This window comes from Scleropages formosus, chromosome 25 (genome assembly GCF_900964775.1).
Source record: "Scleropages formosus chromosome 25, fSclFor1.1, whole genome shotgun sequence".
In the NCBI taxonomy this organism is placed as follows: domain Eukaryota; kingdom Metazoa; phylum Chordata; class Actinopteri; order Osteoglossiformes; family Osteoglossidae; genus Scleropages; species Scleropages formosus.
In genome coordinates, this window is record NC_041830.1 from 13,184,172 (window position 1) to 13,209,117 (window position 24,946).

The 24,946-nt window shown below is 45.3% G+C and overlaps 1 protein-coding gene across 1 annotated transcript; it reads right to left on the reverse strand.

The window, feature by feature from the left end:
* Positions 1-2,121: 2,121 nt before the first annotated feature.
* sap130b (Sin3A-associated protein b) lies at positions 2,122-11,252 on the reverse strand. The gene is made up of 22 exons (XM_029249456.1): positions 11,183-11,252; positions 11,029-11,078; positions 10,076-10,191; positions 9,669-9,946; positions 9,293-9,451; positions 9,044-9,170; positions 8,785-8,906; positions 8,545-8,669; positions 8,283-8,433; positions 8,083-8,173; positions 7,772-7,876; positions 7,328-7,469; positions 6,811-6,929; positions 6,407-6,679; positions 6,042-6,216; positions 5,810-5,914; positions 5,296-5,666; positions 4,960-5,202; positions 4,434-4,559; positions 4,225-4,328; positions 3,899-4,012; positions 2,122-3,452 (listed from the first exon to the last, which is right to left on the reverse strand). The coding sequence occupies exons 3-22, from the start codon at positions 10,182-10,184 to the stop codon at positions 3,294-3,296; spliced, it is 3,198 nt and encodes a 1,065-aa protein (XP_029105289.1). The 5' UTR covers positions 10,185-10,191; positions 11,029-11,078; positions 11,183-11,252; the 3' UTR covers positions 2,122-3,293.
* Positions 11,253-24,946: the final 13,694 nt, after the last annotated feature.

The window sequence follows — 24,946 nt, forward strand, 5'->3', positions numbered from 1 at the left end:
TGCTTATAGAATTGGTAGAGAGTAAATTTTTTTAAAACATAATGTAGTGCAAACTTATGGAGTAGATAGGAAATCAGGAGAGATGTGAATCTGAAGGAGATGTGTTTTGAGACCCTTCTTGAATGTTGAGAGGGATTCAGCAGTTCTGAGGGACAGAGGGAGATCATTCCACCACAATGGAGCCAGAAACAATAAGAATACCCAGCTGTATAAATAGCAAAGTCATTGGAAATAGCCTGTATATCCCAAACAGCTTGTACAATCATTATAATGCATGTTGCCTTGAACGTAATTTTGCATGTCTGCGATGAAATGTGGAACATGGGATATAGCTAAGGAAGGCCTGAAGAGACAGTGGGAGACATAGAGCCAAGGCCAAATGGAGATGCACCCAATGGGAGACTAAATGACAGGTCTTGTAAGGTCAAACACTGGTCCAGAATGCCTCCTCTGATGTCTTCTAGGTTCTGAAAAAAATCCTACACTTATTATGTCTCTGGCTCTGTGTGCTGAGAGCTGAGCTCTCATCCCAGAGTTTTTTCCATGCATGGTTGGACCTTGAGTACAGGACATTCTGAGAAATTGACAGCCCAGGCCAAACGCTCTGCTAGGTTTAGTTGCAGAGGTAGGAAATATGACGTTAGCAATGACACATGCTGTGACCAGTGGCATCATGATGAACAGGGCAGAGAAACTATGTAACCACTGATAAGATACTCATGGATTATGAATTTGCGTGTTTTATATAACTGGGCCTTTTTATTGCAGCAGTAATGTGATTAGCTGCACAGTGGTGCAGCAGGTAGCTCTAGTATCGGAAAGGGTTCATGTTGATTTGATGGGACTTATTCTGCAGAATTTGATCAACCTTAATCAACAATTGACAAAACTGAATAATTAATCTCAACTTGTCTCTTGTTTGACGATATACCTTGTTGCTTTAAACAAAATATTTAAACTTTCATTTTTCTTCATTTATCAGGTTTCTAGAAGGACCACTGGAATGACTAATGTATTCCTCAGATGAGAGATTACCACAGCCTTTACCTTGATGACCTGCCAGCCTACACCCAGACTGCTGTAGTCTTCCTCACGTAATGCCATCATTCAAGTGGGTGGTTCTTTGTCTTGTCTTATACTAAAGGAAATCAGCTCAAGAATTTGCCAGCACTGTTAATCATTCACCTACTGTTACTGTAATATAGTCTGGTTCCTGTCAGGCTGAGCTTCAAAATCCCCTTGTCCACTACTTCCTTAACCATGGCGATCTAATGTTCCCTCATCCAAACCCAAGAGGCGAGTAAACGTGGACTTGCTCAATCACGAAGCTGATCTGACCTCACTTCGTCGTAAAGGAGTACGCCACTCCTGTGAAGAGCAACACTACACAACATATGGCCATGAAGAAGCGCGACTGTCCTTGTTTTATTTCCCATGTTTATTATTGCTGACAATTGAAAGTTTAAACCACTGTTGACAGTGAGATGCTAAGCAGTTGCCATGGTGACAATCACTTCTTCAGTTCTTAGAACATGGACCACAGCCAAAGGAACCCTTTTCCATCAACTCTAACCTACAGCTGGAGACCCTGAGTGTAATACATAATGTTATGTACTTTTTATTCTTCTTAAGGAGATATCAAGAAAACTTTAATAACCTTGGTGCAATGTGGGGTCTGATAATTATCAGTTCTAAATGCCGGTTCTGGCAACCTGCTGTGGAGGCTTGGTTTCTGTCAAGAAACATCTCCATTTGGTACTTTACAGCGGCAGGATGATGGTAAATCGATTAATGATCCTCATCAAGCCGATACTAGATGTGCGTTTCTGTAAACTGTTCCATGTGACCAAGTAAACATCATTCATGCCCTTCCAGACTGAAAATGAACTAAAAACAGCTTAAACCCACTTTTTAACAGTTCTCCATCACTACAGATTTATCAGTTATGGAAAACTAGCCATTTTTCATCAGTTTAACACATTCTGAAAAACAACCTCAGACAACCAAATTAAAAATAAATCAAAGACTCAAGTACTCCAACTGAATGTAGAAACTTTTTACTACAGCAATGAATTACAATATACTGACACCAAGTAACTATGTACATAAACTTGTTTCACAAACACGTTGACTTGAGATCCACCTGTAAAACTGAAGCAGTCAAAATCAAATCAGATCAACCAACAGTACAGAAAACCACAAAAACACAAATTCAGCCATTTTCCTTTACAAAAAACACAAACGTAGTTTTTATCTTTACACATAACCGAGCGGTGTGTTCGGGTTTTCCGGGTCTTCCACCGTTAGACTTTGCTTTCAAATATGTTATATGTTCAACCTTGGTGACTGATGGGAACAGCCTAATCCTAGATACTGCTCGAGGAAATGCAATCAGCTCTGAAGATGTAAAACCACACACACTAGCAAATACACACCAGTATGAGCTTTGTTCAAAATGCAGGACATCCAGTAAGATGTGGTGTTATTCTTTGAGAGGCTACATTAATATTTCAGCAGTTCACACTTATTTTTAACCAGGAGGAATTTTCTCATGATCACATACTTTAAATGTTTTAATGTTATACTCTCTTATAAAAGAAAATTCAAATTGGAATATTCTAACACTTGACTTTTTAGGGGAAAAATCTGATATAAATTTAAACGCAACAGAATTAATATCAGTGATACAGTCCACACTGTATGACCAAGGTCCAGGTTGAAAGGTTCAGGTTTACATTAAAAAGCAAGAGGGAGACTTGAGAAAGATCAGCACTTGCACTCATTTCAGGAAATGAATCTTCCTAAAAGGCACAAAAGTCAGGACACATTTGGGTACAGCTTAGGAGTCTTTCCCACTGCTGTTCGCAGAGTGTGTGTCAGCGATTGCTCATTTGTCCTGTAAGGACGTGCCTGTTCTCTGAGACCAAGTCCTGTTTCCGTAGTGCAGCAGCCGCAGCAACACAACTGCACTGCCAACGCATGCAGTCCCATCAGAAAGAGGGACAAGGTAACTTCCAAGGGAGAAGAAATGTATGAGTTCCAGAGGTACTCCAATGTGCCAAAACGAAACCAAAGCACACCCATCTGGCCGTCAGAGAGCTAGGAGTAAGACTTGTCCCATCTGTTCAGTCACCAATCACAAAATAATGTCTGGCTTCTTAAATGGAGAACTCGACTGACTCAAATTATGCCAAAAATGTCAAATGAAATATGAAACACTTGCTCAGGAAGCATGAAGGTCCACAGAGGACCTCTCGTATTCATAATTTACACTGTGAGCTCAGTGAGGTTCCTCAGGCCTTCTCCTTGCGCTTTAGCTTGGACACCTTCTTGGCCCCACCATTCTTGTTGAGCAGCTTCAACACCCGGTCCTTGTGGTCCAGCACCTTCATCATGGCATCACGGGCCTCTGTGATCTGATCCATCACCAGCTTACAGCGCTGCATGTTACCCTGTCAGGAAGGTGGGGACAGATGGAGGGATATCAGTTCAAGACCCACAATCCAGTCTTAATCGTGACTACATATACAGCCAGGCTGTTCGAACATAGGGGTTCACAATAACACCTTGTAAAAAACACCCTACCCTACATTTGTTTTACTCTGAACCGAATACTTAGAGTTGAAAGTGTGAAGTCCACTTTTCTGTTAGACAAAGCTAGTTATGCGTGATGCCAAAACCAAATCTAGATCAGAACCTCACTGATGAAGTAACAGTATTTCTTCTCCTCAGATTATAAGTACTGCTCAATGCTGCCACCTCAGGGTAATGCAGCACATTCATAACTTGACCCTTCCATATCACATACTTGCCCCTGTCCCTTTTAACACAATTCAGGTCAAGAAAAGAGCCTAAGCTGATGGGAAAATACTGCTCCAATCAGAGTCTGAGGTGTCACCTGGATGAGCTCGTTGATGCGGTGAAGTTCATCATCAGCCCCAGCCTTCTTCTTCGGGATGAGTCCCTCCTGGAGGGTGGTCAGCCTGCTGTAGACGTCACGCTCCAGGCTCGTCTGGCAATGCACAGAAGCCACATTCCATCATGCCCTCAATCCACACAACCCATCACTCAAAGCTACTTTGTCTGAGGAAGTCCAGCTGAGCATTAGTAGTAGAACATCAAGCTTGCAATCACAATATTGAGAGCTACAAAAAAGGTCCAGCTCTGAGGAGGCTCCACAAACTAAAGCCTCTCTGTCATCGAGCCCACGAATTGTGAACTCACCAACTGGAGCAACTGTGCAGCACAGAGGTGAACCTTCCAGCCCTGTGCTCTGCACACCACACCCTTCTGATTGGCCACATCCTGGAGAGTTCCTTTCTTCTCCTCTGAGGGTGAGAGAGCAGACATTTTGATTATTTTAACCCTATTAAAGACCAGAGGTGGGCAGTGAAAGTAAAGCATGTCAAGATGCAAGAATAATTCTAGGTAACCTTTAACCCTGATGTCACTGTATCTCTGGAAGTGGTGATAGGCTGCCTTCCAGGGGTTGCGGTAGTGTCGCAGGAGCGTAACCGGAGGGCGTATGCGTACAGGTACATAGCGCACACCTTCTTCATCTGCAAGAGAGGTCAGGAAAGAAGGGTAAGGGCATCACTGAGGGAAATCCGTCACAGCCGTCACGTAGACAGTACAAGACAGTTATTATGCCCACTTTTCAGCTATTATATCATCAACATAAGAGGTTCCAGCTATGCAGCAACCTGGGAAGGACCTTAAGTCACTTTTATCATCATCAATTTATTACTTGATGCATTTATCCAAAACAAAATAGTTTCGGTCCAATTCATATGTCTAACATTTTCACTTCAGCATTTCAGGGTAAGTACCTTTGCTCAAAGGTACTACAGCAGGAGCAGAAAGTGGGATTTAAAGTGGCAACCTTCAGGATATAAATCTATCCTCAACTGCTACCCATCACTTCCCGAATTCCACTGACAGTGGGTACAGTTCACACACCAATGTATTCCTTGGGGGGTGACTTGCGCTTCTCCGGGCGGATGCTGGGAGGTCGGGGCACAGCCTTCTCCTCGTCCGTGCTATTGGTCTCCACCATCTCGCTCTCCTCTGTGGAGATCACGTGTTGCTGCTTGCGGGGCTTCTTTCTGGGCGAGGCACCAGGGATGACATCAGCCCCAGGGACACCCAGCGCGTTTCCCAGGGGGGCCAACATGGCAGATGCACCAGGCGTCATGGAAGACACTGTGGAGAGCAGGATGACGACATCCTGTAAGCTCAGCGTAAGCAGACTAGAAGTGAACAAGCAGCAGACAGGTGTTAGAGCTCCAGTGTTACCTGGCTGTGACGTGTCCATTGGCTCCACCTCCTGCTTAATCATTTTGATCTCAGGGAGGGTGGCACTGACGGCACAGGCAGCCGTACTGCTGGCTGCCGGCTGCGTGGGAGGAGCCACCACATTAGCCATGGAAGCGGGGATGGGTGGGGCCACAGTCACAGCGGCAGGGATGGCAGACAGAGCTGCAGCTGACTGCGAGGGTGGGCCAGTTGCTGCCAGGAGGGTGGGCACAGCCTGTGAGGGGTGCTGGGCAGGAGAGGGCGTGGCCTGCTGTTGCTGCGACTGCTCACTGATCTGGCTGGGCAAGGCCTCCATAGGGGCTGGCACTGGGGGTGCAATAGCCACGTGGATGTCGGACTTTGTCTTCACTCTGAGCGGACAGAGTAATAGGTGTCACAACAAAGCATCTAAGGTCAGTAGTTTCACACAGTTGAAACACAATAGTCTGTTTCCCTGTATTAAAGCTTCTACTCGGCCAAGAGGATTCATCCCTCAACCCAGGGAAAATCTCACCCTGCCGGCCTCGGTGATCCCGACGCGCTCCTTATGGTACCATCCAGTCGTGGACTTGTGGCCTCGCTGGGCTGAGCTGGGATCAGATTTTTCCGCACAGCAGAACTATAGAGTTGAATAAAGCGGCAAACAAAAGTTTCCAACACCAGAATCGGTGGCACAAGCATCCCCACTGCAGACAGGAACACAAACATCCACTGCCCTCTGTAACAGACCCCTAACGGTGTCTCACCTCTCACTGGCAGGCTTCTTGCGCAGGATGCTTGGCCTAGGCGATGACACCAAGGTGGGAGCACTGGAACTGCTGCCCTGAGGGTGTGTCCCCGTTGCTGTGGTGACTGGTGGTGCAGCACCAAAAGTGCTGCCAATGGGATTGGCCACCAGAGTGGAACCATCTGCTAGGACCACTAGGAAACCAAGCAAAGGGCCCAAAAAAAAATAAATAAAATAAAAAAAATAATTCTGCAACACAGCTGAGGTGCATTAGCAGTATTACAGACATTACTGTCTCTTAACAACACAATGCTGAACATCTCATATCATGGAGATTCCACAAGTATTTTAAGAGCATCAATCTGATGTGTTCCATCAACTTGCCTGATGCTTTGGCCTCCGCCTGCGGCTGCTGGGCACTGAGAGGTGCAGGCTGGATGCTCTGTGCGCCAATCGGGGCAGAGGTGTGCAGACCCTGGGTCCCGACTGGGCCCGACTGGATGCTCTGCGCAGCCATGGCAGCCGGTTGGATGCCCTGCGTACTGATCTGGGTGATGCGGTCCACTGTCATCAACTGCATGGAGTTGAGATGAACAGCAGACGCCACGCCCACTCCAGCCTGAGATGGCATCGCCGAGCTGGGTGCCTGGGGAGTCACTGTGGGCAACAAGAACCATGGACAAGGGGGAGGGGGATAACTCAGAACAGAGGTACTAAGGACCATAAAGGCAACTCCAAAAAGGAAACAACACACCAGACAGCTGTCCCCATTAAGAGAGGTCCTGTACCTGGGTACTGGCGAATGGTGGACACCGTGCTGGTGATGGGGGTGTATGTGTGCGTCAGTGGGTATGGAGAAGAGGGGTATGTAGGTAGGAAGTACTGGAACTGCACTGGCACAGGCTGTCTGTTGAGGGCAAAGCCACACAAATACCATTAAGTAAACATTTTCATTTTTTCCACTTAGCTGATGCTTGCAAATTTAGGTTTTAATGCTGAGTTACTTACTATGATTTACCCATTTATACAGGTGGATAATTTGTACTAGAGCAATTCAGGGTAAGTACCCTGATAAAGACGACAACAGCAGCAAGTGGGATTTAAACCTGGGTGCTTACAGTGGAAGGCAGTGGTTTCAATCACTATACCACCTGCTGCCCCAAACCCAAATTTGCTCTTAGAAACCAGACATATTCCAAGGGAGAAAACCTACAGTCGTACAAAATGTCACCTCTATCCCATACAGAAATAACCCAAATCAGCCAGATATATTCAGCAAATATGTTTAAGAATAAAACACGTTACCTGTTGTCACTCCTGGCCTCCATGGTAACGGGATTGGGGGACGAGCGGTGTCCGGAGATGGGGATAAGGTTCCCGCGCTCCCCAGGGTATTCGGGCTGAATGCGGGGAGAGGTGTGAGCAATGGGCTGCGGGACCACTTTGGCTGGAGGAGAGCAGAACAAGTCAACAGACAGGGTCACACAAACAGCTGCCGCAAATTCAACATGCATCACGTTGCACCACTGCGGATTTATTCGTGTCAAAGAGCACCTTTGTATTCAGCAAACTATAATTACAAGGACACAAATTAACATTTTTCAAAGAATTTCTCGCTTAGATGCTCCACCTGCAAGAGGGTCACACTGAGACCAATGACGTCAAAGTCAGAAAGTGAGAGATGGCTCGACAACAGAAAACCACGTTGCCCACAAGGCACGTGTGACGGTAGAGGTGGGGCATACTCACCTACTGGGATGGTGGAGGTGGTCACTGCTGTGGCATGAGAGGAATGGGAGGCCATTGTCATGGTAACAATGTTGCTGGTGGTCATTTGGGTGTGGGACACAGAGCCTGGTGTAGAAGGATAAACCAGTGAAAGATCAATATTACAGCACACAAAGACTACATACCGTAACGCAACTGTTCTACGTTTTTCATTTTACTTTACACATTCAATGTTTTAATTACTGCATAGAGTTAAACAGCAGGAAATGATGACTAGAAACCACTTCTTGTGAAGTGAAATAAACTGATTAGGAACGAGGAAGACGCCCTGCCTGTAGTGGTTGGTGAAGGCACAGTATTCGTAGCCAGGATGGGAGCCACTGTTGCCGCAGCAACCGGAGTCACAGTGCTAAAGATGGATTTCTGCAAACAGGGCACATGACCAGTTGTTATATACTTTCAAACTGTATCTCAAGCTGGGGAGGGGGGAAAGAGAATTCAACATCAGAAGGAAATGTAAAAGCGAGCTGACCTGAGTCATAGTGTGGGGCGCCTGAGGCTTCGGTGTCCCAATAGCTGGGTGGGAAGGCAGGGTGATGCGTGTGGCTGTGTCCCGTGAGGAGGGCGGACGCTGTATGCTGATAGTAGCAGGTGGCGGGGGGTGGATAGTCAGCCCTGGACGTCTGAAAAATGAAAACCGAGTTCAAAAAGGTGCTACAACTGGTGCCGCGATCTGGTTTCAGAGATGGAAAGTTTTACATGGTTACACGCCATGCTGGCATCTTCATCCTTACCCATGCAAAATTTCTGCCGGATGTGTGGCTGTTGTGGTAATGACAGGTGACTGGGCCCTAGTGGCTGAGACTGGGGCCACCACAGTGGGAAGCACCGCCGTAGATGTAGTGACCACAGGGCGCGACTGCAGGGAAAAACAATAATCAGCGGTGCAACAGAGGCTTCACTCCTCGAAAGCTGGAGAGCAGGGAGGAGGTGTGAGCTGAAGAAAAAGAGACACGACACCATGCATGCACTACCTGAATTGGCTGGTGAATGATGTGCTGGACAGTGGGCTGGCCAGCCCCTGCACTCGGACCCGAGGCTGGCCGCAGGACAGTGGGACCTTTAGTACTGGACATGACAGCTGCGGCAGCTGCTCCTAAAGCCACAGCCACACAGAGACATTGAGATCAACTGAGCCAAACATCACTGAATCTAGAATTGATCTTCATAACCACAAGCTTTCAACAGAATCGGTCTGAAAGGAAGGAGTCGAACCACTGGGCCATTTCTCACCTCTGGGCAGGTGGGAAGTGAAGGTATGCGGAGGGGGGGCTGATGACCCTATCTGCAGCGCGGGTGTACTGCTGCGGATGATCTGCACATTGGCTGCCATCAGGTGATGCAGGTTGCTAGAGTGACCCTGGAGAAACACAACAAGTCCATGAAAACAAGGAATACAACCATGCATCACAACTATCACTAAGTTAGTGAGGAGAGCTTCGAGCAGGGACCTCCACGGTATAGAAAGTACCAATGCTTCACCTGCTGCCCGCTGATGGTCGCCACAGGAATGGCTGAACTTTGAGGCATGCTGTTCTCCATGGTAACGGTGACATGACCCGGCACTTTGGTGAGGTGGCCCTGGTTGGAGGCTGGCGCTGGGGCAATCAGGCGACTTGGCATGGATGTCTTCAGGGTGGACTAGCACGGTAAAACACAGGTGGCTCAGTAACAAATCGTTTGAAAGTAAAAGCACACAGTATCAGAGGTGGCAGTTAGTACTGACCAAGTATTTTACTACAGTATTTTACTTAGTCATCTTTCAGCACTGTAGCTCAAAAAGCAGCAGATATTCTTGGATATTTCCCAAAAGAACTTGCTGGAAGTATCAAAACCCACAACACTTCCATGCCCCTACCTTCATAGGGCCCTCTGCGAATGCTAGTGGGAGGCCCTGTGGTAGGTGAGTGGGCGTGGCAGACACAGTGACAGGTGTGCCAGCCTGAATGGGCAGATGTTGGGCCATGGTGAGAGGCTGGCTGTGCGCCTGCACCTGTGGGTAGGGCCTAACCACCACAGTCTCCTGCTTCTCATCCCGGAACGGTAGGCCCCCACCACTCCCGCTGCCTCCACCGCTCCCAGGAGGGTGATCGCGTGAGTTGTGATCGGGATCACGGCAACTCTCCTCGCTGCCTCCTGTGGGGCAGCACACAGACACTGCATTCGCCTTCCTTCCTGCCGGTCCCACTCAAAACAATCAAGACCTCCCATCTCCGGCTTCAAGACACCTTCAAACCGTATCATTTCCACGGAAGCATTCGTTACCTGGGGTTGACTGACTCCCAGCCCCCATGGTGCCACTTGGCCCGGGTACCTGAGCCTGCCCAAGGCCTGGGGGAGGTACTCCAGTGCGGGGGAACTGCTGAGAACTCATCTTCTGTAAAAACAATCAGGTGACTGCTTACATATTTATGTGCAATTTATCGCATCGGTTGCAGACAAATAACTGCATCGGTGAATCTTCAAGAGCTGCGGTGGGTCAGGGCCTAAGTCCAGGGTACACAGACCTGAGCACTGTGGCACAATCACTCACACGCACACACAAATTTAGCATCACCAGCCCAAGCGAAACAGATGTCTTTGGACTGTGCGAGGAAACCAGAGCAGCAGGAGGACGAGATGCACGTGACCACGGGGAGAATAGGTAGAAGTGCGCCACCGTGCGGCCACGCGAACAACTGCACGAGGAATTAACTGATCAACTGCAGTTTCAGCTCAGAGGTAGAGACACAAAACTCATTTTAAAGGGACACAGAGCGGCACTTTCGCCTCGTTTCTGCTCCAGTTACCTGCGCGGACATCATTTTAAACAATATATTATTTATAAGAGTGTCGCGCGACAAAGCCGGGGGGGGGGGCGGGGGGGGGGGTTGGAACTCACTGTCAGCGCGCGACTGTTTTCTCAAAAATTACTTGGAGTCACTGGGTAAAGCGGTCGGTAAATGGAGAAATTTAGAAGCGCAAAAAAAAAAATATTTGTGCTGTTGACTTTGTTGTGGGAGAAAAAAAATTTCACTGGCACTGCTGGAATTAAGACTAAGTTACTAGTCTAAGGGGCGGAGAACGGAGTCAAGCCGCAACGAAAGCACGTTGCTAGTAGGTAACGTTCAATCAATAACGACTAAGATGTCTTAGGTAACAAGGTAATAACGTAGGAGTGAAAATATTTGTGAAATTACACGAAGGGGAAAAAAAAAACAATAAGGCGCCCCTCACCTGAGGCTGAGACTGCTGGTCTTCAGGCGTCTTCTTCAGATGCTCAACAAAACTGACAGCGAGAAGATCAACTGAGCAGATTTATTGGTTTTCATAGATCAGTCGCTTCTCCGTCGCTTTGTTGCTTTTCATAGATTTTGTTGCAAAGCGACTCACCTATCTCATCATAGAACGTATTTTTCAGGGGTCAGTCTTCTCTATCCGTATCTGCAACAACACTTATGAGTCACACCGGAAGAGGATGACCCTCCGCGGAAGCACGAACCCGAAAGCCAATCGTATCGCAGATGTCGTATGCGTCACACCAGAAAGGGACGGCCGTATGAGGAAGGCAGATGTTTGATGGCCAATCAAAACGCAGATCTCACCTTGGTCACACTGAAAAGGGATCGTCCCTTTGTGAAAAGTGCGGCGATTGGAAGCTAACTGTAACTGAGCGCTATTGCGAGTCACACCGGAAAAGGTATGGTCTTTGGTGAAAGCGCAGAGAATAGCAGCCAATCGTCATGTTGATATCTGTTGCGTCACACTGGGGAATGCCCGCCTAGAAAGAGAAGGGGCTCGACATCCAATTGCAATGCGGACGTGTAATGAGTTACAGCGGAAGAAGAATTCGCGCTGAAAAAGACCCGGAGTTGTACGTCCAATGGTGACGCAACTTTCTTCTGCCCCGACCAATTGTGAATAACCTTCCGTTGAGCGCGGATGCGTGACAGGAAAACTGGTCGTTCAAAATATTTTCCCTTCTATTTCGTAGTTCCCATTACCATAACAAGCGACCACTGACTAAACACTCCGCCTGGATAAGCTGTGGGAAAGTTTTTTACGATGTTTCGGAGGAAAATAATAAATGCAACAATAATTAATAAAGGCTACAGAGATGTGGTGGTTCATGAATTTATCTGAAAGCTGAAGCCCAGTCTACTGTCCAGTACTACTCCTACAGTATCATTACATTAACAACGTGTTTACTGGATTGATCCTGTGAATGAAAGCGTGGAACACTATAAATTGCAAGATGAAGAACAGAGTCATAGTAATGCATTTCTTTAAAACAAAAAAAATCCCGTATGTCTGTATTGTGTTTGGCATTCTAACCAGCTATTTTTAACCTCGGGATATGCTAATATGCTCATTGGGTTATATATCTATAAATATGATCTTCCTGAGATACTCCTTTGCAGAACAAATTTTTATACTAACCCTGTTAGTATAAAGGGGCAGAACAAAAGTCTTGGTTATGTACAAATTTCTGCCTGATTTTGCTGGTACTTGAAAAAGCGTGCTAGGCCTTTTATTTTGAAATTTGAACAACGAGATACCACCGGAAGCGTGACTTTTATTACCAGTGTTTTTCCTCACCCAACATGGCGGCGTTTCCGCTAAGGAGAGGTCGTGTTTGTGGACTATTTTTCATCCTAATAAGTCCTTCTAACAACCAAATAATAAAAAACATCTTTTTGTAATCCGTATAACGCATATCGGTGTTAGTGGCCGAAAAGCAGTTACTACAAAGAGGTTTTTATTTTTTTTTAATAGTAACTATTGCTAACTATATCATTGTACTATCATTGTTAACTATTGCCATTATTGCACTAACTTATATTCTGTAGAAACTACTTTGCAGTTCCACTATCTGAACTGTTTTTTTATTTCAATATTTTTTTATTATTATTTTTTTTTTTTACATAATCTGAGGTGCCAACGCGACAGTTACAGTCTAACTGACCAAAATGCCAATTCTTGTGCGACTTCCTGCTGGACTTTCTTTTTTTGCCTGCAAAAACATATTGTAGCTTTTCTTTTTTCAGTCACAGAGAAATGTCTTAGGGATTACGGTGTATTTTTTTAAGCCATTCATCACTTTTTACCTAAAAAGTTCCATGATCTTTGACTGATATACTTTATTTAATTTCTACATATATATTTTAACTTTTATATCTGCGCACGGTATTAAAAATATTTCTCTGTTTGTTTGTTGTTTTGATTTAGCTGATTTATGGGAATCTTTTTGGATTACTAAAATGTATTTTGTTGTTTTTTTTAGGAGAATTTTGCATCTCAAGTTGGCGAAGGCAGCGCTGCGATAGAGTGCCAGTAGGGGGCAGTGTTGAACTGTGGCGCAGGACTGTTCATGTCTGCAGCTCTCAGCATTGTGACCCTGTGCAATGGATGGGTCAAAGTGCCACTTGTTATTGTGAGCACACAGAAAACTGGAAAAGGGTGATGACACACACTGTCCTCGAATGAGGAACGCGGTAGACGTAGGAAACAATCCAGAACAGATTGTCTTCATCCTGTTCTATAGTCTGTCGTCACAAGTGTGTTGTGGAAACGTGCTTTTGTGTACATTTTCCAGAAGCCCCTGATGCCATTGGAGAAACCTCTAAAGGCAAGCAGAAATATTGCATCACGGGATGCAGATCCTTGCACTGGGGTGCTTTTTGCTGTACAGCAATATACTGGTTTATTGTAAGCGTCTCTGTTAAGGATGTTATTTGAAGCTGTTGGCTTAAGGTAATTTCACAGGTTTGGAAATGTTTACAGGATCATACATAATTATGATGATCATCTGGATCAGATCTGCGCTGTTGTGCTGTTGAGCAAGGTAATTACCCTGAATTGCTCCTGTAAAAATAGCCTTGCTTTATAAATGGGGAAAAAATTGGAAGTAGGTTAACACTGGAAGTTGCTTCAGAGAAAAGCTAAATAAATAAATAAATGTATGTGTAATTAATTGAGACAAAGCAGTCACATTTACACCTCAGAGCTGCTTGGTCTCCAAAACTCTGCCCCGATACTAACTGGTACAGAATGTATTTCTGCCCATACAACACACCTCTTTTGTATGCGCTCCTTCAATTTCTGCAGTTTTCTAATGACTTCTGATGGACTGATGTGCTTTTTGTCTCCCAAGCATCTTTCCAGTGTGAGCAAGTAGCCATGTACACCCTGGTATTCATTACCATCATTAAACGCATTGCTTTCCATTAATGACTTTGCTGACTTCCGTAAAGCTACACGAGGAGAAGTCAGGCCAAAGGAATTCAAATGAATTGAAAATGTTTGGCACTCACGTTATGTAAATGTTTTCACACAATAAAAGGATGCAGGTGCTGGCAGTGAACTTTGCTCTGCTTGAACTGATGACAAGTCATAACTGCATGTGAAATTCTTTCAGTTTTCATAATTTTAATGTTGGTCCTTGAAAACATAGTAAAGGCAGAGCGTAAGATATGCACGTGCTGTGGTACTTTTACGTTTTGCATTTTCGTGAATGCTACATCAGTATTTCTCACCACAACTTCAACATTTTGTTGATACTGGCAAATGATAATATTGACAAGAACTGAAACATCTGTGTAATTTTCAGCTCTTGCCTGTTTATTCCTTCACTCCTCTATTGTACTTCAACCAGAATTGTGTCCAGGGCTTTTTTTGAGAGCTGGAGTTATTGGTTAACCTAGTGTTTTGATAGACATTCAGAATCATCCAACACCCTCTAGATTTCTATAACTGGGGCCTTAAGCCTGGGAAAAGCAAAACAGCTACCGCACTTGGAGTCGAGATCATACTCGACTTTGGGCTAATCTAACGGTTACTGATAAGGGAGTTTAAAACACTGTTAAACTGATGTTATTATCAGACTTCTATCCCCTCCTCGAAATAATGAGACCATTATGGGGAAGCCTGGCTTTTAATTTTCTTCTGTTAACTTTGCTTGCTAGCAGTTTGCTTTTGAAAGGAAAGTCTGCCCTTTTCCACAGTCAAAGCATTTACTTAGTCTGTGTCACGTTCAGTCGGAGCCATCTGACACGTGCCAGACCATTTACCTAAACGTTCCAAAGTGGCCCCTTTGGTCAAGTGCTGGTTTACGGGGGCAAATTATGGTGGCTGCAAACAAATACCTTGTTGTGCGCGGGTTAAAGCACACCGAGTTTTTGTCCTCCCATCATGGGGGCGCCAGGAAAGGGTGGGACTGCAGTTGCTTTGGGTGGGGGTCCTGCAGCACCCAGTTTTTGGCTCCCGTCTGTGCCCACGTCAGCCACCACACCTGGATCGGGGGCCGTGATGTCACCTAGCCGCTAAAAGCGGCCGCCTTTGCTCGGTGCAATGTGCCAGACTTCAGCTGTTTTCCAGGGGGCCGTGTTGCTTCTATAGCCTCGCACATAAAGATCCCTTTGTTTCCCCGAGCAGCATGTGACACGGTTTCATAGGCGCTCAGTGAAACGATTTGGGCAGCACCCATTAGCACACCCGAAATTCCTCCATAATTAGCCTGGAAAATGCTCCGCTAATTTGCCGGGATACTTGGCCCGAGCCCCTCGGTGAGACTTATGAGCCACATGTTGAAAAATCCAGAGTGATTTTTCCATCAAAGTTTACATTTAACAGGTTTGAAAAGCCTTCAGTCACCTTGAGATTATTTCCCAGTGAGGCACCACATCAGTTCTCCATCTACCAAAAGCTGAAGTCTGTCACAGGCTGTTGGGTTTGATGTCGAGATGATGTAAATCAGAAGGTCCTGTGTAAACACAGCAGCGGTTCGAGAACACAGGCGATGAGGGAGGTGAAAGGCGCGCACACTAACATACTCCATGACTCAGAAGCCAGGTTAGAAGTAACGTCAAAACTTCAGGATCAATAAATCGCCATCGACACGCATACTTTGTCTCCGCTTGTAAAGCCTGGTATAAATACAGCGTTTGGGGGGAAAATGAATGTTACTACCCACATTAAGCCGTGAGCACGGGTTTCCAGAAAATTCTGCAAAATATACAAAAGCTGTCAGCATTTATTCTGCTTGCTTGGGTTTTGAAGCCATCAAGAGTTCTCTGTTATGGCTCAAAACACAGCTCATTTTCAGCTGAGCCCAGGCCCAGCTCCAAGAACAATAGACACCTGGAATGTCTCTCGCAGCACAGGGAGGCCTGTGGGATAAAAATATTAGTGTTTCCTTGGAGATGGAAGGGGGTTCGAAACGCGTTCTGACGAAAAATTGGCGTCTTTAAAATTTGGTGGCTATGTGAAGCCTCAGCCTTTCCAAATCTAAGTGGAACAACTGCACAGTTTATCTGCAGTAAAAATAATTTATGTCATTGCTTGCAATAATTTTGGAAGTTTTGCATCACCATCTTTTGTCTTATTTTGTTTTGTATTAGCAGAAACAACATGCAGGCATGTGCTACGCAGACTTATTCATGACTATCCTTCTGCAGATTAACTTCTCCGTCAAGACAGAGCAACAAGGCAAAAATCAGATTTTTCAGCATCAATATTAATAATCCATAAGATAAGATAAAGGTGTGTATATAAATGTATATACTGTATATCGCAAGTTAGAATTTGTCTAAAATTCCAGCACCTTTGACTTTGTTTTAGTCACTGTTTCATTTCATATCCTTCAAACTTGCCCTACCGCGGTATCTCACACGATAACATACAGGACAGTACGTGACACACCGGTTGCAGTCATCCCCTTATACCAAAAAGAACTTGGGTTAGTATCCCTGCTTGCTCTGCATTACCACCGAGCAAGGTATTGACCCTAAATTACCCCAGTAAAAATTACCCAGTGGTAAATAATTGCGTGTGGCTCAATATACAAACCTAACGTTATAATCCGCATTAGAGAAAGACATCGGCTAAAGGAACAAATAGCAGGAATACGAGAGGTACAAGTATAACCTGGGTAAGATGAGAGGTATTACCCAGCTATGTGAGTAGCTGCTCCTGATACCAGCATAGCTCACATTTGCCGGATACACGAAGAGCTTTGCCTGGCCTTTGACCAGGACCCCCAGGGGGAAAGCCGTCCACAACAGACCCCCTAAAATTTTTAATGAAAATCTGGAAACCAGAACGGCGCCATCATCTGTTCACTATTCAGTTTCACACCATGGCGGTGTGAAGAATTTAAGGCACGGCATTGTCTCCACCCCCCACCCCCCCCAGCTTTCTCCTTGGATTTGCCTTCAGAAGAAGAAGCGTGTCCCTCAACAATGCATCCGTCACACTTCCTCGGCGGTGTTGTTTCAGCTGCCGTTTCTCAACCTGGAGCGGGAAACGGAAAGCGAACGCTGGACAAAGAGGTGGCAAGCTCTTGCTGACAAAAGGAAGCAAAGAAATTAAAACAATAGAAACTGTTGCTTTTTCATAGATGTTTTAATCCACTTTTCTCAAATACGGGATGTGACGTGAAGCACTTAATGTCGGGTAGCTCTCTCTAGGGTACAACGGAAACCCTCCAAGGCCTCCTGCTGCTGATACTACTATGAGTAGACGAAAAATCGATAGCGACAATAAATCACGAACTGGCTAGACGTGCAAATGGAACTGTATTACATAACAGTATCATTGCAAAAAAATGCTGTCTTTCATCTAACATGGTGTCGCACCCACGGGCGATAACAGTGTTAAGTGCAGCTGTGTGGTACCCAGTTGGCCTTTGTCAGCCTGCGAAACAAGGGTGAGGAATCAAATCCATTTGGGCTGCAGCCCCATTATCGCTCGGATAGAGGAACCTCGACGTGTCTCTGCTCTCCCACAATGCTTTGCCTTAGGGTAGGAAACTCGAGCACTTTCACTCAATCCCAGCACATGCCATTAAACAGCCTATTAGATTCTTAAGTGACCTAGCTGGGCACCATCAGTTAAAGTTAAGGGTTGAAAATGCATTAAGGTTATTGTCTGAAATTAACTGGGGCTCATAGAAAAAAAACAAAAAACAATTTTTCAAAGCAGTTAAACCAATCGCCACTTGAAGAGCCCCATCTCCTATTCTGTATTATAGAAAAAAAGAGTTCATGGGACACATGAGGTCTGCTGACTCGGTTTTTTCTGCAATAGACAATCCCGTGGAAACGTATGTATTTTTGCATATCAGGAACAAAGCACTTCGCAGCAGAACAGATAAACTTTTGCCAAGGTTATGTCAATGTAGTTCCCCTCTGGACAGTTTGGATCCCTATAAAGTGAACCTTAATTAGGCATCAAGGTTATTCCGCTTCTCAGTTAATCAATGGTGGAAATTTGCATCCCAGCCCTGTGAGCCGCAAAGGCCGTGCGACCTACACGCATGTCCCTCTTCATAAAGGTTTTCTTTTGGGCACAACGTGAAAACTTAATGCTCTCTTTGGAGGAAGGCATTCGTTACAAATCCCCAAAAAGGGCATAAAATGATGCCACCTCATTTCATTCCTTCGGGCTGAAATCGATACCTCGCTAAAGGACACATCTGGACCAACGCATTGCTGGAATGCCACACTCAACGGGTGTCTCGCCTTGAACCCCAGGCTCAACCACATCATCACCACACATTAACAGTGATGTTTTAATTTTCAATCCTCGGGCACATGCACTAAAACATGCGTGATAGCCAGGATTTACTTTTACCGTAATATGAGAACCTAACGCTTCACTCGAAAAAGCTGACAAATCTTGACAATCAGAATATAACATAGAAAAATTGTGGCGGTATATTATTCACAGAAGGTGCGAGGTTCAAGTATCGATAGACACGTGTTTCCAACCCTTTCAAAGGAAACGTCTTTTGACATCTGAGGCCACGTTATGGTGTCATGACGGAGAATTCGAACGCCCAGCGAGCTGCACGTCTAACGCATTTCTGCAGGAATTTGACCTGAGACCTCTTCGCTCCTCCGTCCTCCCGAATACTGTACATTCTCCTCGAGGCATTCGGTCGAGGCTTGCCGACCTGCGCCAGAAGAACAAGGACGAGGAATGTTGGCAGCTTCTCAAAATGCGTTTTGCAGCGACGGGAATAATAAATAAAAGCCGGCACTGTTACCGTAGGCCGCCGCTACCTGGCCGGCCCACCTGGGGATCTAGTGGAAGGGAACCTGCTGGTATGAGGAAAGGGCCTGAGCTGCTTTGCGGTTGCGTACATGAAGACAAATATCCACATGTGATGGGTGACCTGTCACGCTGGAATGTTTGACTAGCGTGCGCCGCGCAAATATTGAACATACTTGAATATCGGCCAGTTTGCTTTGTGACTGGTGTAATCATATCTACATAAACACTTTATAACTCAATGGGATTCATTCCTCACTGTTAAAAGTTTTAAATTGCAGGCCAAAGGTATATCTGCACATATATCTTTTTGCGATTAAAGCAATCTGACTGTGTACGGATATGTCGATGGGGTATTTGTTTATTCTCATTTTCCACAAGACTTTCTTGCGATCATTCAGGGCCATAAAATCATAATCTGTGCCTGAAAGATCCTGAGCTTTTTTTCCTGGGTTATTAACCGGCCTTTTACAACTCTGGAGATTGTGTTTAAGCATGACACCCGTTAAATGAGTCAACAATAAAGTATGTCAATAAATATCCCGTATGCAGGCAAGCCCATGGAACTATGTGGCGTGGAATTAACTGAACTCAAGGCTTCGTTGCAAGCTAATTTTTCCCTGTTAATGAAAACTAAGCTTAGTATTCACATGTGCCAAGTTTAAATTGCTGAGAAAACAGCACTGCTATGTTGGGAGACAGCCACTGCAAGCTGATTAATCACAGAACTTCATTTTCATTGCCGTTACCCATTGGCAGACCTACTGTGTTCATGAAATATCATACATTGTTGTAATTAGAATAGTTTACTATGGTACATGTGAGTAAAACACTTGCATATAGTAATAGATGTGCTGCTTGATTGCGATGGACTGATGTCCCACCAAGGGTGCCCCCCCCCCCCCACCTAGCCTAGCAGAAATTCTAGGATAGGTTCTGGACCACCATAACCCTGACACTACAAGTGGTAAGCGAAAATCAGCAAGTGGATGCAAAAAAATTTAATTCAGCATATTTAAAATAAAATTCTAGACAGTCTTGTTGTTGCTGCCATACACCTCTCATCTGGGCAGCAGGGAGCATGATGGTTAGAGCCAACCAACCAATGTCTACAACCACTTGTCCCGAGCAGGATCGCGGTGAGCTGGGGCCTACCCAGCGACATGGGGTGCAAGGCCGAAGGGGAAGGGGGAGGGGACACACCCAGGATTGGACGCTAGTCCATCGCAAGGCACCCCATCAGGGGTCGAACCCCAGACCTGCCACACAACGGGCACCGGCTGAACCTGCCGCAGCGCCACGCCCCCCCATTGTTAGAGCCTCCTTATTCAATAGCCCAGTTTCAATCCCCACCTCCTGCTGTAGTACCATGATCAAGGTATTCACCCTCATGTATAAATGACTAGATCACTGTAAGTAGCTCAGTGTACAAACCTCACATTGTGGGCAGCTTTGGAGAAGCATCAGCTAAATTAATAAATAATAAAAGATGGAGCAGCTGGTGCTTTAGTGGTTAGAGCTGCTGCCTTTGGATCCAAAGGTTGCTGGTTCAGTTCCTACCTCCAGCTGTAGCACAAGGTACTTTCCATAAACTGAAGCAGTAAAATTACCCAGTTGGATAAATGGGTAAATAAATGTAAATACCTTAACATTGTAAGTTGCTTTGGAAAAAAGTGTCTGCGAAATGAATAAATAAGAATAAATGTATATTACACAGCACTGTAATATACTGTGACTCACGATCTGTTGTCTGCTCTGAAAAGAGCAAATTCTTGACTAATCATACCCTTCGTATGTCATACTATAAAGGAGTTGCTCAATCCCACAGACCTGCCTGTTTGACAGTTATGAGCTCTCTGGGGGTGGGGAAAAAAGTCATGTTTCCTTGCACAGGCATCATGGCAGTGTGGCATAGAAAAGCATTTGGTCTACGATTAATTACCGCTGGTTTTCTGACCAATCGTTTAAAGGTTCAGATCCCTGGAGCTGCAATTTCTGCTGTGAGAAAGGTATTAAAAGAGAATGGCTTTTGGAAATGCCCAGATACTGTTGAGAAAGTAAAAGCTACCATATTGACCAAGGGTAGTAAAAACCGTATCGTCGATTAATGTGTCACCATGTCACGATCCATCTTTATTTATGGCAAAATTTTGATATGAGAAGAGTAAATCGAGAGTTCATCTATGTGCAATTTACAAGTGTTTTATTATAAATATGGGCATCCAGGGAGAAAACTATGGAAATACCCCAGATAAGTCATTAAAATTACACAACAGTGCCTTGATTTATCTGGAGAGAGGGGAAGGAATGCGTTCCCCTAGCTTCTCTGGGCAGGAAGTTTCAGAGTCACCAAGGAAACGAGGCAAAACATTCGATGGAGTTATTTTTCCAAGGCTTTCTCGCGGAGCGGCTCAAACGGAGTCAAGCACGCGGTGCCAGGACTGAGAGCCGTCCATCGCTCTGTGGTTATGGAGACACAGCGGTCGGCGGTCACAGAAGATTGACTCCAACGAACGTGAGCGCCACGGACACCAAAGATACACACCTCCTCGACCACAACAGGGCATGGAGGGATTTGGTAACGCAGGGCCGTGGGTAAATAAAGGATGTGATGACTACACTGCTGATGTAACACAGCATTCACAGCACGTTGCTCAGATACATTAGGGATGTTATTTTAATTTAATTTAAGTATTTTAATGTTGGGGGGGGGTGCGGTGGCGCAGCGGGTTTGGCCGGGTCCTGCTCTCTGGGGGGTCTGGGGTTTGAATCCAGCTTGGGGTGCCTTGTGATAGACTGGCGTCCCGTCCTGGGTGTGTCCCCTCCCCCTCCAGCCTTGTGCCCTGTGTTGCCGGGTTAGGCTCCAGTTCGCCACGACCCATCTTGGGACAGCGGTTTCGGACAGTGCGTGCGTGCGTGCGTGTGTGTGTGTGTGTGTGAGACGTTGTTACCTGAAAATTAGTAGCTATTACTGAAAATTTTCAAACTACTAGGGCACAACGCAAGGATTGCACCTTCCACACAGCTTGCCTGATCCAGCAGTACACACCTACCATGACATCAACGCTATCTGTGACGTAGACATACCGCCGCGATGTACACTCCTGCTACAGCACAAGTTTACAAGGCTGAGAATAACCTACAGAAGCTCAACTCAAGAGCCTGCCCTGAAGAAAAGATCTCATTAAGTAGTTTTCTTTGAGGAAATTAATTGATCTGTAATCCGAAAAGGGCGTATGAGAGTTTCCCACCCTGTAGTGTGACATTCTTTCGGCTCAATGGCTCAAACTGAACACTCCTCTAGTCAGGGATCGCTATCCTTACAATTGGCTTGGCAAGGTGAGACCATCGCAGGACTTGTTCACAGATGTTTTTTATCATCCCGTTGGTTTTAATGGATGTTTCTGACTGGAAAAATCAACGTAGCGGTTTAGATGGAACAATAAAACACCAACACATGTCTGGTTCAAGAGCGATCAGGTTTGAGGAAACAGCCACTTCTACGAGAGGGTTAAATATGAAAAAAGGTCACGTTTCAGGCAAAAAACACTTTTTCAGGCCAGTAGGAGATCAGCTGGGCTAAGGACCTTTTGACTTTCTTTTATTTAAGGTTATTAATAATCTTTAGATACTAGTATTCCTCCTGCGTACAAAGTCTAATTGATCTAATATGATCTGCTTCGGAGGGAGTGTGGCAGCACGGAGGGTTCAACCAGTGCCCGCTGTGTGGCGGGGCTGTGGTTTGAGCCCTGCTTGGGGTGCCTTGCAACACACTGGCATCCCGTCCTGGGTGCGTCCCCTCCCCCTTCAGACCTGCGCCTTGCATTGCCGGGTAAGGCTCCCGCTCACCGCCACCCCACTCGGGACAGGCGCTTGTTGACAATGGTTGGATGATGTGCTTCTTCAATTAAAATTTTATTGCTTTATTTTTCAGTTCAGTGTATTATAAACTTCCAAGACCCCAATCCCTGGATATGAACGAGCAAGTTTCCAGGTTGCACAACTGCGACCTTAACCAATGCTGTACATACTTCTGTGTTGATGCTTTGCACAATGAGCTGCACAGAAAATATTTCAGTAAGGTTTCCTTTCTACCTGAAGTATGAGTGTGGAGCCCTGTTTCCCAACATGTGAGTCTCTTTGGAATTCACAACACTCTGACAACAATGAACAATGCAGTCTTCGTGTATTGAGGATAGAGAACTGAGAGGCCCACACGTCTCGTTCGATTTTGACCGGACATAAACTAAAAAGTGCATCTATCTCAGTATTTTGTAAGCAGTTTGTTGAGTGTTTCACATGACACCACTACTGCACTTGGGATCACCCTCCCTCTTTCGCCAGCTGCCCAATGGGAAAAACATTCAACAACGCACTGAGGCTTCTAATGGAATGATCTGGATTTAATCAAAACAGCTGTAATTTTTTTTCATAAAAATTCCTTTAGCATTTACCATTGTTTTGGCCAGTATGTAGGTCACTCTTACTGCTTTGCCGTTGTCCATGTAAGACCAAAGGCCTTCAAGCAATAAACCATGTAGGAGTTGGTCTTTTGCTCAAGACTGCAAAGCATCTTGTAAGGAGTTTAGGTATGACTTGCTATTTCTTTTGAATATTGTGTATATTTCACACACACACACACACACACACACACACACACACACACACACCAGTGTGTCTTCAGCATGGGAGATTAAAACTTATTTCAGCTGAGGGGAGTGTTAAAACAAGCTACTGACAGTCTTTCTTGTGAGAAAATCCCAGGAAGAATTCAAGGCATTTTTATTTTTAATTTTCCAACCAAATGTGAAGAAGAAAATATATTGCATTCTCAACTTCAGCCATAGCACAGCTTAGGGGCTTAAATATACATACACACACATACATACATACATACTTACCAATTTATATTTAAGCACACATATGTAGGTCTCATTTTTAACCCTGTTCATTTCCATTAAAGGAAGAAAGTAAGTTCCCTTTAATTAGTGCTGTTAACTGAGACTGTTAACTCAGTTTCAGATCCATAAATATAACTTTAAAGGCATGAAAATCCCAAACAGCCCATAAGGCTTGAATCAACACCACATTTATGAGTGTTGTCCGAGCTCTGCCTTGCCTCTACTATGCAGAAAAGTGTACGGATGTACATGGCTCCATTGCCTTCCAGTTTTTCATTTTTTCCTTAATGTAGATTTGTGTACATTCTAAGGTCCATCAAGTTTTGAATGCTACCATTTCTAGTAATGCGTTCATTTAAATCGCCAGTGTCCTTCTATTTAAGTTCTCATGGGAGAATATGAGTAATGCCTAGAGAATAATGCATTCCGTTGCAGCACATGTTTGAAATTACAGCATTGCTTCGCCACATTCCTACAAGCATCAGTGTCCTATTTACCCTGAACCTTTTTTCAATTAAGCCTCGGTATTTGACGACAACAAAACGCCCATCTGAAAAATAGCAACAGCTTGCAAAATATTACAGTTGCATCCTCACATTTTGCAGCGCTTTTTCTGTGATGCATTTTGGGATGTGGGGAATTGACCTCCTCTGGGCCCCCACCCTGAATCACATGTCTGAGAGCAGAAAAACTGACACTTTGTGGGTTAATGGCTCTGTAAATGAGGTTCTTAACGTGTGTGTTTTGCGTTGCATAAATAAGCCGGGACAATGGAAGGTGATTTCACCCCAGAGGCTTTCAATGCCCGTTGGCTAGACACAGCACCTCACCCTCCAGACCAGCTGAATGATGAACATTGTCAGTGTTCGGCATGTGCTCCCACCCCAGTTGACAGGACCAAGGGCAGCTCAGAGAGCAGAGGCAGAGTGTGACCTCTGAGCCCTATCATCTCTGGTTAACGCCTGTGACGTGACCCCCCCCACCCATCACTGGACATCAGAATTCCAACGGAAAAGCAAGGGAGATAAGTGTCCTTAGTGCCATTCTCTGCACCTTGTGGGGGAACGGAACCTGACCTTGTTTTCGAAATATCAGCATCACATCTAAAGAGCCATTCAGTGCGTCAATCTGTACGGGCGTCTACTCTGAAAGTCCCTTCACTGCTGGCACTTCTGGCAAAAGAATTAATATCCACAATACATAA

What these genes read in the sequence shown, in the direction of transcription:
- sap130b (XM_029249456.1), bottom strand. Translation starts at nt 10,184, where the DNA reads ATGAGTTCTCAGCAGTTCCCCCGCACTGGAGTACCTCCCCCAGGCCTT. An exon ending in TGGGAGTCAGTCAACCCCAG is followed by an intron (nt 9,947 to 10,075) that starts GTAACGAATGCT and finishes GCTGCCCCACAG; the next exon opens with GAGGCAGCGAGGAGAGTTGC. An exon ending in CGCCCCACACTATGACTCAG is followed by an intron (nt 8,174 to 8,282) that starts GTCAGCTCGCTT and finishes CCCTGTTTGCAG; the next exon opens with AAATCCATCTTTAGCACTGT.